The 15,197-nt window shown below is 42.1% G+C and overlaps 1 protein-coding gene and 1 pseudogene across 2 annotated transcripts; both read right to left on the reverse strand.

Annotated features, from left to right (window-relative positions):
- Positions 1 to 141: 141 nt before the first annotated feature.
- LOC136474685 (ADP-ribosylation factor GTPase-activating protein AGD12-like) lies at positions 142 to 4,785 on the reverse strand. 2 transcript variants are annotated; one of them, XM_066472250.1, is made up of 10 exons: positions 4,479 to 4,785; positions 4,320 to 4,388; positions 3,290 to 3,392; positions 2,877 to 2,961; positions 2,493 to 2,568; positions 2,157 to 2,320; positions 1,946 to 2,075; positions 1,611 to 1,727; positions 1,425 to 1,520; positions 142 to 897 (listed from the first exon to the last, which is right to left on the reverse strand). In XM_066472250.1, exons 3-10 carry the CDS (start codon positions 3,339 to 3,341, stop codon positions 619 to 621), a joined length of 999 nt encoding a protein of 332 aa, XP_066328347.1. In that variant the 5' UTR covers positions 3,342 to 3,392; positions 4,320 to 4,388; positions 4,479 to 4,785; the 3' UTR covers positions 142 to 618. The 2 variants fall into 2 exon arrangements, with proteins under 2 accessions (XP_066328347.1, XP_066328345.1); XM_066472248.1 differs by lacking the exon at positions 4,320 to 4,388.
- Positions 4,786 to 7,414: 2,629 nt separating this feature from the next.
- Positions 7,415 to 10,926, reverse strand: LOC136470528 (uncharacterized; annotated as a pseudogene).
- Positions 10,927 to 15,197: the final 4,271 nt, after the last annotated feature.

Here is a 15,197-nt window from a genome sequence, read left to right on the forward strand (position 1 = left end):
TCATGCTCTTTTTTTCCTGATAAGACTGAAGCAACATGTTCCATACTGCATAATATTATTTTAGAGACCATAGAAGTATTATCGATGAATGGCAAGAACAAAATGCATGATATTATTTAGAGACCATAGAAGTATTATCGATGAATGGTAAGAACAAAATGCATAATATTATTTTAGAGACCATAGAAGTATTATCGATGAATGGTAAGAACAAAGTGTCAGCAAAATGACACTAAACCGGTGCAGGTCAGACTCAGCTAGGCAAAGCTCTAGGAAAACCAACAACCCGACAACCCGATACCTACTGCAGCGCCAACGTGGCATCAGCAGTTCACTAGCTATAATTGTCATCTCTTATAAGACACAGGTCCTTTCAATGGGACAATACAACAACAATAAAGAGACGAGTACTTACAAGGCATGACAACCAGTTACCAAAGGGGGAAAATGAAACGCTGTGAGTACAACCGACAGTTACACCAGGGTATTCTACAATGACATTTTTAACAGATTCAAGCCATCCAGCAAAAATGCCCAAGACCATCAAGTGGACAGCTTGAAAACATCGATGTATCTTCAGGATAGATTTTTAGACAGATCAGGGGAGTTATCATTAGTCTAGAGGATCGGAATCCATTCTAGCTCTAACTCCAACTCACCTGATTCTACGTTCTGCAGCTTTAAATGCACCTCCTGTTTTACCTTGCCTGCCACAACATTCACTGTGCTATCTTTCATCAGGGCGTTGTCTTTGGTCATGAACCACCTCCCAATTTGCATGTCACCAAGACGTGAAGTATCTCCAAAGGCCATGGCGGCTGTGATCATTGGTTGGAGATCTATCTCTGCTTCACCCATGATATCATCGGCTGAGAACATATCATGGTCATACACTTCCTGACATAGAGATTATGTGTATTACTTTCATGTCGCTAACGGCCAGCAGTTTTTGTCTTCGCTACTTTCTCAATGCTCTGCCCTTTTCTTGAAGCATTATGTGTAATTATGTTTAAGTGCTTTTTTCGAGTTATTATATACTACCTATTACTCCCTCCGTCCCAAAATAACTGCACACTTGTTCTTCGACAAACTTTTTTAAGTTTGACTAAATCTATACAAAAATACACTAATATTTATGATGTATAATAAGTATGATTATATTAATTTCATAATAAACATATTAGGAGATACATATGTTGATAACATTTTCTATAAATTTAGTCAAACTTAAAAAAAGTTTGGCTTCCAGAAAAGTGAGATGTGCAGTTATTTTGGGACGTAGGGATTATCATATGACTGAATTCAAGGAAACACCCTAAGAACTTTGCCATAATTCATGACACTTAGCATATTATACTCTTGCTTGAACTAGAGTCCTTTGAATATAAGGAAAATAATTTAAAGGTTCTAATGATAAAACTTACAAGTTTTAGAGGTCCATAATTTCGAGGAACAGATATCTTAAGCACTTCATTCCATACCGGATTCAAATCACTTTTTTTAACCGTCGATTGAGCTTTCTGCAGTTAGGACCAATTGTTGATTTTTTTAGAAGAAAACTAGAATGATAAATAAAATGATTTATGTATATAAACATTATAAAAATATACCTGCCCTCCGAGTGTTAAAATAACATATGGATCACTTGTTAGCATGTCTCTAACGGCCAAGTTAGTACCTTTCACCACTGTAATATTCAGGTCTCCAACAAATTCTCTTGTATCTTCCTGTGATAAATTTGTAATGGTAAGGTAGATTGACTAGATCACTACAACAATACAAGTTTCAATGAAAATGCTCCATCACAGACATGCAATTGCTATGCAGAAATCGTGGAAGCCAGGAAATAGAAGAGTGAGATGAATATTAAAAAAAAATGTAAGATCACAGAGTGGGAGCTCTCTGCATTGGGTACGCCCTTTATATATTTCTCAGCACAACTTACAGAGACATCCTTCCTTGAAGTGCTAGAGAAATTGCTATCTACACTCTTCACAGAAGTGGTAGATCTGAAAGATGATCTTGACGAAATGCGCAAACTTGGCTTCAAAAAATCTTGTGTCTCATACTTAGCTCTGTATATAAAAAAGATAAGGGTTATTATATAGGAAAACATTGGTGACATTACAGAGTACGAAATGGAACAGTTAGCAGACCTTATAAATTTTGTCCTATATTCCATTGTTGAATCTGGTTTGGGTTTTGGGTGATCTTTTGGAAGAAAAGCCTCATAAATTGAATTTGCATATGAGTTTCCACCAACCTCAAGCATAGAGTCAATATCACTATCAGACCAATCATCCAAAGTTACAGACAAAACCTGATAGAGAACAGGCGGAAGCATGGAATGAGTAAGGAGTCTAAGGATGAGCTATGACAGACTACAGATCATATGAATACTAAAAAAACTGATGAGTTTGAAGGTGCATTCACATATATGTACATTACAATGAAAAGAAATGTAAACAGAAGTTTGTCACGGTCCAGATAACCTTTGAAATGTCAGGTCCAAGTGCCCTATGAACATCTCCACATTTTAAGCAAAGAAACACTCCAATATTAGCAGATCTGAAATGCACAAAAAAACAAATAGCTTTTACAACTTATGTATAATGAGATGAAAAAAAAATCAAAATACAGTACTGAGCATATTCAGCATTTGGTTTTTGTAATCAATGGCATGGGTATATCAGCAAAGCTGTGTGTGCACACGTGCGCGCTCCATTGCATTCTGTCTTCACATAAAAGAAACCAATGATCCCGTTTATCAACATAAAAAGGAAGAATCTTTCTGTAGAGAAGCCATGCAAGTAGCTATCTTCTGAAATGATAAACATAATAATAAAAGTTTAATCAGAAACAATGACTTCACTTACGCCCATTTGGGATCAGGTGCACCACAATCAGCACATATCCTATTGTCACTTTTTATCATAAGATCCTTCAATTTTCTTGCTTTGCCTATCAAACGATTAACAAGAATTTATCAAAAAAAAAACATGCATGTGAGTATGTGACAGAAAATAAAAGGAACCAAAGATTCACTTGCTACTATTTGTGGACTTGAATAACATAATATTGAAAAATCAAGCTACAGCACAAAACACACTCTTATATCATATTTAAAAATATAGTAAAGTTCATGCCAGAAGTTTGTTTATTTATTGGATTATGACTATTATTGTATTGTATGTACTCATGTCATCGTTAGCATCAATGTATGCGCAGAACAAAAGCATGCCGCATGGCATATAGCATATACTGTGTTAGCAAAGAATATCTTATATACCTAGAACAGGCTTGGTTGACTTGATGTGTTGGTAGCGATTAGCAGTACTCATCTTTGCGGTGCAACTTTGGATAACTCACAAAACCACACGAACTACTTCGACCTGCAGACAACATATGGATTAGCCAGATTTAAGGATCATTTTCTTATCATGATGAAACAAACAGACATGCCAAATAAGATAACAAAATCTGAAGCTTTTTATTTCATAAGAACATAGCTCCATGATACACAGGAATCACTATACTGCTGCTGGTCCCTCACTACAAATGAGGTTTCACTAGCCCAGCGAATATCAGGTCAAATATAACTTAGTAAAGTTTGGTTGTTGAAAAATGAAGCGTACAAAAGAATTAATGTTGGGGCTGGAACATATTTGTGAATCCTGGATATCAAGCTCACAGGGTTGGTCTGTGAAATTTCTTTACATATTTATCACCTAGACAAAACTGAAACTAAGTCAAAGAACCCATCATCCTACTAATTATGTGTGGTTGGATCCTCTCACATTGATAAGCTCTGCAATCACAAGATGTACACGACTACAAGGGCAGACAAGAGCCAATAGCCCCCCTTGCCTTTGCCACCGCAATACCCCAAAGACCCCAAAGACGGTGATCACCCAACCCCAAAGGAATATGCAAATGCCATGTGCTCTGAAGCCTGGCAGAAAGAAATCGGCCTAGATCAGGCAGATATATAGCATGAACAACTGGGGTGATTGGCTTGAGGGGGAGGGGAGGATCGTGCCTATGGAAATCCATTGGTATCTGTTTAATAGCTGACCAGTATCTCAATTTCATCCAAAGCATGAACCATCCTATATTCCATAGAATAAGAGCTGGGATGTTAATCGATTGTCCCAGCCTTCCGATACAGATCATCCTAGATTCCATTCCAACAGCGTGTACTGATGGTTGTGTTCCGACTCGAAATCAAATAACATGCCTACATAATTCAAACTCTGCAGTAGGGACCAATCGAGGTGTCAAACAAACACCCGTGACCCAGCCAAATCAGACGCACTCACATAAATCGGATCGCATCCAGACGATCGCGACGCAGCACATTCTCTCCCCCTCCCTAGCGGATCAAGGAGCTGACCGCATCAACGCTTGAAAGCGACCGAATCAGAGGATCCGCACGGTAGAAATGTCGGAAGAACAAACAAACCAACCAACCAACGAACCTGAGGCCTGAGGATTCGACGAGGCGGGATAGGGAGCGGGGTACCGCCGGCGGCTCCCGGGGGGTAAGGTCGCCGGCGGCGCTTGGAGCGATCGCCCCCCGGCTTCGTCGCGCTGGGTGGGGTTGGGGGGCCGGGCTGGTGGACGCGCAAAACGAGCACGGCGACGTGGGGAGGATTAATATGGGGCGGATATACCTATTCTTCTCATATATCTGTAGCCAACCTTGGTCTTGGTCACATGGTGCCATGGTGGTGGTGGATTCGCTCGCGGTCATAGGCTCATGGCGTCGGGTGGATCGTGGGTGGGGTGGGGATCTGTTTTCTTACAAGAAAAAAAAACTAATACTCCTATTTTAATCCGGATTAGTCTCACTAGATAGTAATTATAGCATTAATTAGGGTGTCAATTAGACAAAATGCTGATGTGCTAAATATAAAAAATAAAGAGAAGAGGGAAGAAATAATTATTATACAAGAAACTATGGGAGTGATTGGTTGTCCAGCTCGCGCCGTCCAGAGGCTTTGCACGTTTTGCCTGCTTCATTCCATTCCTCTGCCCCTCTCCATCCCGCACACCTCCATCTTCTCGATTTCACCTTCCCTCGCGAGCCGAGATGGCTTCGTACACGCATGGTGCATGGCTCATGTGTTAGACACTCAAAACTCTGATGCATGCGTGCAACCAAACACGATCTCGTCTCGTACTGGACCAACAACAAGGACAACCAAACACAGCAAAGTGCATAGTCTCATCATGGTTGAGAAGAGCCTGGACAACCACTCCACCCCGGCTCGCTAACCCTGGAGCAACCTTTCACGCCCTAACTCTACACATGAGTTAAGAGAGAGAATATTAGTAAGTTCACGATAGAAGAGATGGCAGACGATTGATACATAGTTTAAGTTGAAGAATCTGGCTATATTAATTGGTAAGTATGAAAACTATCTTATGGCTTCACAGTTGAAACTATCTTAAGATCAGTCTCGGTCAAAGTTTCATATAAGTTTCACCTGCATTTAATAGGTTACCAGATAGATATTTTTTATTACATGATCACGTTTTTAAGAAGAGCGAGAAGAGGTGACGAAAATCTCCATATAAATCATGAAATTAAGTGTCTATGAAATAACAGAATGAAACTATGCATTAAGAATGAATGTTTTCATCCTTATTTTATTTTATTTTACATGATGTGACAGTCTTGAAAACAACGTCATAAAACTCTCCACCAAGAATAACCTAGCAACTCATTTCCTAACTAAACTTTTAAGAGTTATTTTTTTTGTTGCGCTAATAAACGTGATGCAACTGACCACCGAGTCGCGTCACATACAGTGATATGACTTAGGGTGCCACGGTAGCTCCTATGGATCAAACCAACCACATGGAGCTTGTGTGAAAACTCAGCCATACCAAAGTGACTAGCATGATTAAGTCACATCAAATGTGATGGCGTGACCGAGTCGCGCCATTACATATGGCGTGACTTATCTTTGGGTTGATTGGTCCTTCTTCTCCTTTAACCAGAGCTTGGCATCAGCCTAGTGACCCTTCCTTCGTATAGATCTCTGTTTCCCTTCCCCAAATCGAAGAAACAAGAAGAAAAAAACACTCTAAGAAGGTATCTTCTTTTATTCCATGCATTGATTCGATGATTTTTCCATAAATGTGTTAGGATTTGGAGTAGTTAGGGTTATGTGGAGGAAAGTTCGGTATGTAATGAGCTTAATTAGATCAGCATATATCAGAGTTAGTGTAAGTATAGTTAATATGTTAGAATTAAAAGGTGTTTAGATAAAATTAGATTCATCGAGTTGACATATATAGCTCGTTATCGTGGCCATATTTTGTACATCAATATAGCCAGTGGTGTTGTGGCATTATTTAAGGGTAAATTTGAAGTATTTTTTCAGTAGTGTTATGGCTTGAGATTTCATTTAACAAGTTAAAGTTTGGTACATCGATAATGTTTAGGTTATCTATATTTTTTATCAAATAAAATCGTAAGATGCATAATGACATTTTGGCCCCGTTCGCTGGTCTGAAACTTGGCTGAAACTGGCTGAAAAATACTATTCCGGTTGAATTGTTGTGAGAGAAAAATACTGTTCCGGCTGAAAAAAAAGCCGAACAAACCATTTTTAAGACAATCGAACGGGCCATTTGTGTTATATTTTATATTTTTTTTTCATGTCAGTAGGTCCGATGTCCTGGATATTTTCGAAGGGCCCAATGGCCCAATGTATGCTGATGAAGGAACTAGACTGTTGCTACCCCGTGACTGCAGCCACACGGCACATGTGAAGCAATCAAGGCGTCTCGAATTGGATGGGTGGGTTTACTACACGTGCCAAGTGAATCCTGTACATAACCTTTATTTGAGGGTTAAGCCATGTAATTAGATGGACTGTTACTCGAGAATTAGGCTCTCTCCGTACCAAGAGTCAAAGAGTTCAAGTAATGGGTGAATCCTCCACTAAGCCCTACAAAGGGTTCAAGCGACGTGAATCCTCCACTGAGCCCTCCAGTAATTACAGAGGATAATAAGGTTGCTGCTAGTACATGTCATATAGCGAACCTTCCGCTGTGCCATTATAAAGGCCACGTTTAGATCGTAAAAAATTTTGGCCTGACCCAAAAACGTGACAGCTGTAGGTTTTAGTCAAAAACCTGACATCAATTTTTTTTGAATTTGTTGTTTTGTTGCTAAAAATTTTAGCCTGACCCAAAACCTAACAGTTGCACCATTAATTGTCTCTCATGCAACATGCAAACACATGCATGCACCCAATGCATGCTGTAGCTGCAAACGCATGCATGCTATTGTCTCTCATGCAACAGCATGTATGTTTTATCACAATGACACAACAGATGTATTGAACAATTAATCATGCATAATTCATCCATAAATTGTCGTCAACCATTAACAGCAACCGTACATCTGCAGTACACATACATGTCCTCAAACACACAAAACTGTCAAGAATGGTTTAGCAAAGCATAAGCAATCGAATCACGAAATTCATTCATCAGATCAGACTCATCCTCAACTTCCTCGGGGTCAGGCTGATTCTCAGACGCTTGTCGTGGCACATAGTTATCATCACGGTCACACCTTGCAAAGTGTCTATCCCCTATGCCACTTATCCTAATGAAATTATGTAGAGCACAACATGCAACTATGATTTGGCTTTGTTTATGAGGTGCATAAGAAGGGATCTGATGCAAGATGCGCCACTTCATTTTCAAAACTCCAAATGACCTTTCAATGACATTCCTAAGACATGAATGTGCATAGTTGAAGGTCTCCTTTTACATTGGGGTTCTGGGGCGTCTCAATACTCCTGCAGATGGTACTTAGTTCCCTTGTAAGGAGCAAGGTAACCTAGCTGGTTAGGGTACCCGGAGTCCACAAGGTAATATTTCCCTACATCAGCAAAAAAATATTTTATATTCAAGTAGTTGAACAACAAGGAACCAAATGTACTATCAGATAGGTGTATACCTACAGGTGGATGTGGAAAGACATAGTTGTATGTTGTTGTTCCATCATTGAATACTCTCATGTCATGTACAGACCCCGGCCAACCAGCAAGAACAAATGTAAATCTCATATCAAAGTCATAGACAGCTATGACATTTTGTGTAGTCATGCCCTTGCGGCACAAGTGCTGCACAAACTTATCATTGGGCACCACACAAGGTACATGAGTCCCATCTATAGCCCCTATATAGTCCTTGAAGTAGGGATAGAACCTATGGTTTCTCAGTCTAGGATGCATTGTTCTAAATTGTGGGTTGACATGCTTAATGATGTCAGCAGCAAGCTTCACCATACACTTCAAAACTTTGTTTAACATATTGGAGACAGTCCCTAGTGACCTCTCAAATCTGTCCTCAGCTTGCCTAATAGATTGTGGTGCCCCAATCATCTAAAGAAACATCCCTAGAGCCTCAACCGAGGTGGACTTAGTACTAGATTTCAGGCCATATGATTGTACTAAAAGATCATGCAGTCTATGGAACATAGGTGGGCTCATTCTAAATATGCTATAACAGGCCTTGCTATCCCCAAGCTTCCTCTATACCCATTCCAAACCAGTCATGACAGGTTGCCTATACTCAGCCCTATTTAAATGCTTGTCAATGTGCAGGGCATACTGGTACATACCATAGATAAAAGTATCATCATCTTTAGCATCCTCTAACTCAACCATCATCATCTCTTCTAAATCATCCCAAGGGTCTACACAATGGGTTGCTGCTGCTGATACAACATCAACCTGTCAAAACAAACAAGGAGTAAACTGTCAAAACAAACAAGGAGTAAACTTAGTCATGAATCACATTACAAATCAATGTCATGCATGACTACGTTCACTGACATGTGCCAGTCACTCTCACCCATGCATCACATAGTTCAAATGGTCACCATACTTGAAGTTCACCAAACATTACTACATTTAAGTTGTTGAAATAAGAAACCTCACAAACATAATTAAAACACACATTCATGCACTACAGACTTAGTTCAAATGACATAGGACATGACTGACATTGTTTCAGGACACCATTACGACATGAACTTCAATTCATAGACGAAATAAGATAAGATGGTCTATGGGTCGACCGGCGCAGCTTGCTCGATGATGATCATCCTTTCTTTAGGGCCGTTGGCAAGGAAGAAGTCCATATCACTTTCATTGTGGATGATGTTGTACAGCCCCCTGAGCAATGTTGGAGTCTATGCACTTATACCCATCTCCTTTGCTATCTGGGTGACCCTGTCTATCTTCTGGCTAAGGGCCAACCATGAATTGTGGTCCTCTTGCTTCATGTGCTCAAACATGCTCTCCATCAGGCAGAGCCTATGGTTGGCAATTTCATTATGTGTCCTCATGTTGTTGTCCATTGCCCTCAGTGCTGGGCTCTTGGACCTCTTGCGTGGGCTGGAGGCAGTGGTGCTCATGCTGCTGGCCCTCTTGTTGCCAATGCTAAGTGGGGTCAACTGGTCATCATGCTCATCTGCTGCCTCTTCATCAGAGCTTCCACCATCCAAGTCAATAGTACCACTTTCACCAGCAACAAAGGAGGTGGAGCCATCTACTGTGTTTCCAGTAAACATTTTATCCATTTGATCTAAGTACTTAGGTAAACCTTTCCTGAACTTCATCAAATCAGATTGCCCCTACAATATGAAATCATTTGTTATGCAGTGTTTTACTTAGTAAGTGCTCAAACCCAGAAGAGATAGATAGACCATTTACGTTGGTATTTGCTTTCCACCATGCATCAGTGGCCTCAACAGTTCCATCGTCGCTATGGCCTAAGCCAGAGCCGTAGCAGAGCTTGTTACATAATGCCCATTGGGCCTTCAACTGCCTTAGCCTACTAGCAATCTGCTTCCTGTCATGGACCAAACCTGTTGCTGCTTGGTACCTCCTTAAGAGGTCCCTTCACCCAGTCTTGCTCATGACTCCCTTGGTATAATTGTCAATGGCAATTTTATGGCACCATATGTCATAGAAAATCTGAGGGTTCGGTATAGTCTAGTTTGCCTTGTGTTTGATAGCCTAAACGATGCATAACAACACCAGGAATTATGAAAACAAAATGCAACCTAGTTTTTTGTGCAGTTCTATAACAGGATATGGTAAATGGCATGTAACAAGTTTTAGTTCACCACATGTACAGAGATTAAAGCATTTGGTAAACACTTAAGCTAGGTTAATCAATATCTACAACTGTTGTAGCTTAAATTTGTATCACAACACACCCATAGCACCAGCAACTAAATAATACATATAGCACCCTAGACATATGCATGTAACTCAGCAGATCTACTACTAAACAGAAGATCAAGGAGAAAGGGAGTGGCATTTGTACCAGGACTCACGGGGCTTGCGTGTTGTCATCCTGATTGAAGTTGTCATCAAGAATGGCTAGCCCCGGCCTGCGTACATGCGCACTGTGGCCCCTACGACGGTCGGACATGCCTCCCCGTGGATGAGACAGAGGAGGGACAAAGCCTCCTCCAATGGATGTTCCACCCATGCCTGCTCCTTGTCCTCCTCCGCCGGCGATGCCAGTGTTCGACCCGAGGTTGTGCGCAATGTTGCGGGAAGGCACGCGGATGGGGGTGGGAGCCATGGGGGGGACCTCATTGTCCCCCCAAATGTAGCCCGCGTAGGCCTGCATCTGCGTCCAGTCCTCGTCGGTGTTGAGATCCAGCGACTCCAACCCCAGGCGGGACTAGTTGAAGCTGTTGGAACCTGAGAAGGTTTGCACCACGTCGGGGAAGAGGCCGCTACCACTGGCATGGCACCAGGGATTAGCGGGTGCTAGGAAATCCCTGGTGCGCACGTCATTGCCGTGGCCAGCGTCGTCGATGCCGTGGTCGCCATTGTAGCCGGCGCCGTTCATGTCGTCGCTGTCGTGTCCTTCCATCACCAAACGCGCGAAGGTGGTCCTTGATCCGGACTCCGACGGCGTGGATCTAGCGGCGGAGCTCGTGGATCTGCGGGGCGACGGTGGGATGGCGGGAGACCAGCGGCGATGGGAGGGAGTGACCGGCGGCGACGGGCTAGGGTTCAAGAGTGGATGAGAGTGAGGGATAGAGGGCCAGTGTCGGGCGAGCGTGAATAGATAAGGGGTGGGTGGGGGGTACCAGGCGTCCTTCACGCCTCCCAAGCCACACAGTACCAGGCCTTTCACCCCACCGTGAACAGTACGAGGCCAAAAATTTTTGGATGCCGTTTAGTTCCAAAAAGCCCAAAGTCAAAAATTTTTGGGCTAGGCCAAAAAATTTTGAAAACTAAACCAGGCCAAAGTTTGTGCAAAACTCTAGAGGAACATTGCTATTAGTACAAGTCATATAGCGAATCCTTCACTATGCCACTGTAAAGTTTGTGCAAAACTCCAAAGGAAAGTTGCTGTTAGTAAATGTCATATAGTGAACCCTCCGCTATGCCATTGTAAAGTTTGTGTAAAACTCCAGAGGAAAACCCTATTGATGACTTTATTCTGTTCTTTTGGTGTTCTCTAAGGTTTAGTGTAAATGTTCCCTCTATACTATATATAATAAAAAAATATGAGCATCTGTGTCAAGTTAAAAACTTGAACTCGAATTGACAGGTTCTACCACAATAAACCAGTTAAGCTATGCTCAGTTTGCAAATTGCCTGTACAATGAAGCCACGACGGTAGGTGCCTGTCGATGAGGGTCCTTGCAAGAATTTACGTCAATTTATGACATGAAATATGGTGCTTCAAAAAAAGGTATATGTGAATGTACTAGACTAAATAAAAAAATCCATACCTTATTTAATTAATAAATAGTAAATTCAAAATGAAAATTAAGAAAAATAGCAATTTGGTTTCTGTACGAACTTAGAAAGAACAATATTTAAATATAGAGTTCATGTAAAACACAATTAGTAAAAAATCCAGGCACAATGATCATGTAAAACTACTTTTCATGATTTTGTCAAAAGTGTCCAAATTTCATGGTGATGACTAAGAAGAGAAAAACAATTTCAATTGGCTAAGATTATGATAAGTTCATGAAAAATATATCCTCTTTTGATGTCTTATAGGCTAGTGATCAAGTAATTCCCTATGCACATGAGTGATAAGCATGCAAGTGGCATAAGGGACATAGTTCGAAAAATTTTCTTTGCGAGAAGCTTCACAAGTGGAAACAATTATGGTCATAGCATGGTTCGCTACAATTGGATAGAGTAGCATAAGTAGTAGGTCAGAGATCAACAACTTGATGGTGTCAATGATGGTTTCAGAGTTTGTCTTAGAATGATTGTACTAATAGATGTTGGTTTGATGACAAGGTCGACCAATACCTATTCGGCAACAATGGCTCAAGCAGACATGATCAACATTGCGGCAGATCCATTAATGTTTTAAGGGAAATATCTATGAGTAAGTGAAAGGTCCTAATGGCTAGAGGGGGGGTGAATAGCCTAATAAAAATTTCTACAACAACACTTAACCAAATGGTTAGACAATTATGAGGCGAAGCAAGTGTTGCGCTAGCCTACTCAAAATGCAAGCCACCTACCACAATTCTAGTTTAGATAGTGTCAATTCACACAAGAGCAATGACACTACCCTATGTTAGTGTGCTCTCAAAGGCTAACTAAAGAGCCACACCAACCAAGCATGCAAGCTCTCACAACTAGCTACACTAAAGAGCTTGTCAATTAGTTTGTGGTAAAGTAAAGAGAGTGATCAAGAGGGTTATACCGCTGTGTAGATAAATGAACCAATCAATCAGGAAGATGAATAACAATGATGACCAATCACCTCGGGATCAATGATGAACACAATGATTTTTACCGAGGTTCACTTGCTTGCCGGCAAGCTAGTCCTCGTTGTGGCGATTCACTCACTTGGAGGTTCACGCGCTAATTGGTTTCACACGCCAAACCCTCGATAGGGTGCCACACAACCAACACAAGATGAGGATCACACAAGCCACGAGCAATTCACTAGAGTACCTTTTGGCTCTCCACCGGGGAAAGGTCAAGAACCCCTCACAATCACCACGATCAGAGCCAGAGACAATCACCACCTCCGCTCGACGATCCTCGCTGCTCCAAGCCATCTAGGTGGTGGCAACCACCAAGAGTAACAAGCGAAATCTGCAGCGAAACACGATCACTAAGTGCCTCTAAATGCAATCACTCACGCAATGCACTTGGATCACTCCCAATCTCACTATAATGATGAATCAATGATGTAGATGAGTGGGAGTACTTTGGCTAGGCTCACAAGGTTGCTATGTCAATGAAAAATGGCCAAAGATATGAGCCATAGCCAGCCATGGGGCTTAAATAGAAGCCCCCCACAAAATAGAGCCGTTGTACCCCTTCACTGGGTACTCTGCGCTCTGACCGGACGCTCCGGTCCACTTGACCGGACCCTGGACTCAGCGTCTGGTCCACAGATGGACGCCACGTGTCATCGGCTTCAAACGTTGTTCGTTAGATTCCAATGGCTATGACGCTGACCGAACGCTCCGGTTAAAACTGACCGGACGCTGGAACCTCAGCGTCCGGTCGAGTACAGTAAGGGTCGAAACCTAGTTTTCCTCGACCGGACGCGTCCAGTCCACCTCGACCGGACACAGCCCAGCGTCCGGTGGTAAACCCTAGCCACTGTACCGACAGTCAACGCGACCGGACGCAGGCAGTCAGCGTTCGGTGCTTCTGGATTCAGTGTTCGGTCATTGGACCGATGCTGGCATCAGCTCTGTTCTCACTTCTATCTTCTCCACCTTTGCTCCAATGTGCCAACCACCAAGAATTTGCATCCGGCGCAATAGAAAATAGGCATTTCATTTTCCCGAAAGCGCCGGTGTTAGCATATTTTCACAAATATTATCAAAGGTGTTAGCACTCCACTAGATCCTAAATGCATATGCAATGAGTTAGAGCATCTAGTGGCACTTTGATAACCGCATTCCGATACGAGTTTCACCCCTCTTAATAGTACGGCTATCAAACCTAAATGTGATCACACTCTCTAAGTGTCTTGATCACCAAAACAAAATAGCTCCTACAAGTTATACCTTTGCCTTGAGCGTTTTGTTTTTCTTTTTCTTCTCTTCAAGTTTAAGCCCTTGATCATCTCCATGCTATCACCATTGTCATGTTATGATCTTCATTTGCTTCTCTACTTGAAGTGTGCTACCTATCTCATGATCACTTGATGAACTAGGTTAGCACTTAGGGTTTTATCAATTTACCAAAACTAAACTAGAGCTTTCAGTAAGTCATTCTGGCTTTTCTAGATATATAGTTTTTTGCTATGCATCTAGTTGTCATGTGTATCTCCACTGAACTGAAGGTAAAGTTGATGCCATCGTCGAAGGATTTAGGGGATGACAATTTGTAGGGCAAGAAGAGACGTAGTCAATGAAGGCATGATGACACAAGGCGCAGTGCTACAAGGGGGCGGGCAAAGACAAAGAGGTTGAGGGGAGCAACCGCGAAGGTTGACCAAAGAGCTAACATCGAAGATCAGATCCACCAAGTGGGTAGCTAGATCTGCAAGAACAACCCCAATCCAAGGCAGACCAACCACGACAGCAGGAGAAAATCATGTAGTAGTGAGCGAAGAGGGGCGAGGGTGGAACTGCTTGAAGGGGAAAAACTAATTGATGATATTCTGTAGACTCGTCTTGCATTTGTTTTCACCGACGACGAAGAAGAAGACTTCAACAACCCAGGCAAGACAAAGGTGGTATTCCTCCAACATCCGCCCAACGAAGTGCCCAGCTGGACCATGAAGTAGTCTATATAAGCTAAGCAACAAGCCAAAACTAGAACAAGCTGTCTATATGCGAGAGGGGTAGGTCCCCCGCTCCTCGCTACTAGCGAGGTTGCTGGAGGTGGAGGAGAAGGGGACCAGGGGACGGTGATGGCTGGGAAAGTGGGAAACCTAAGCGGTTCACTTGGCTCTCTTCATGCCCGATCTTGCCGTTTTGGCCTCACCAAGTGCTGCTCATAGACATTCACATTCAACATCTTACTACCAAGTAAAAGAGTAATAAGAATATTTATATCTGTGGTTGCCTTAGTTTGGACAGGTCCCAATTTGTGCCTTTGTTTTTGCTTCAACTAGCTTGCTGTTTTGTTATGCGGTGTAGGAGTAGCTGTGAGTATAATTATTATGGTTGGAGGTTTATTGCCAATGGCATA

Source organism: Miscanthus floridulus, chromosome 8 (genome assembly GCF_019320115.1).
Source record: "Miscanthus floridulus cultivar M001 chromosome 8, ASM1932011v1, whole genome shotgun sequence".
NCBI lineage: Eukaryota > Viridiplantae > Streptophyta > Magnoliopsida > Poales > Poaceae > Miscanthus > Miscanthus floridulus.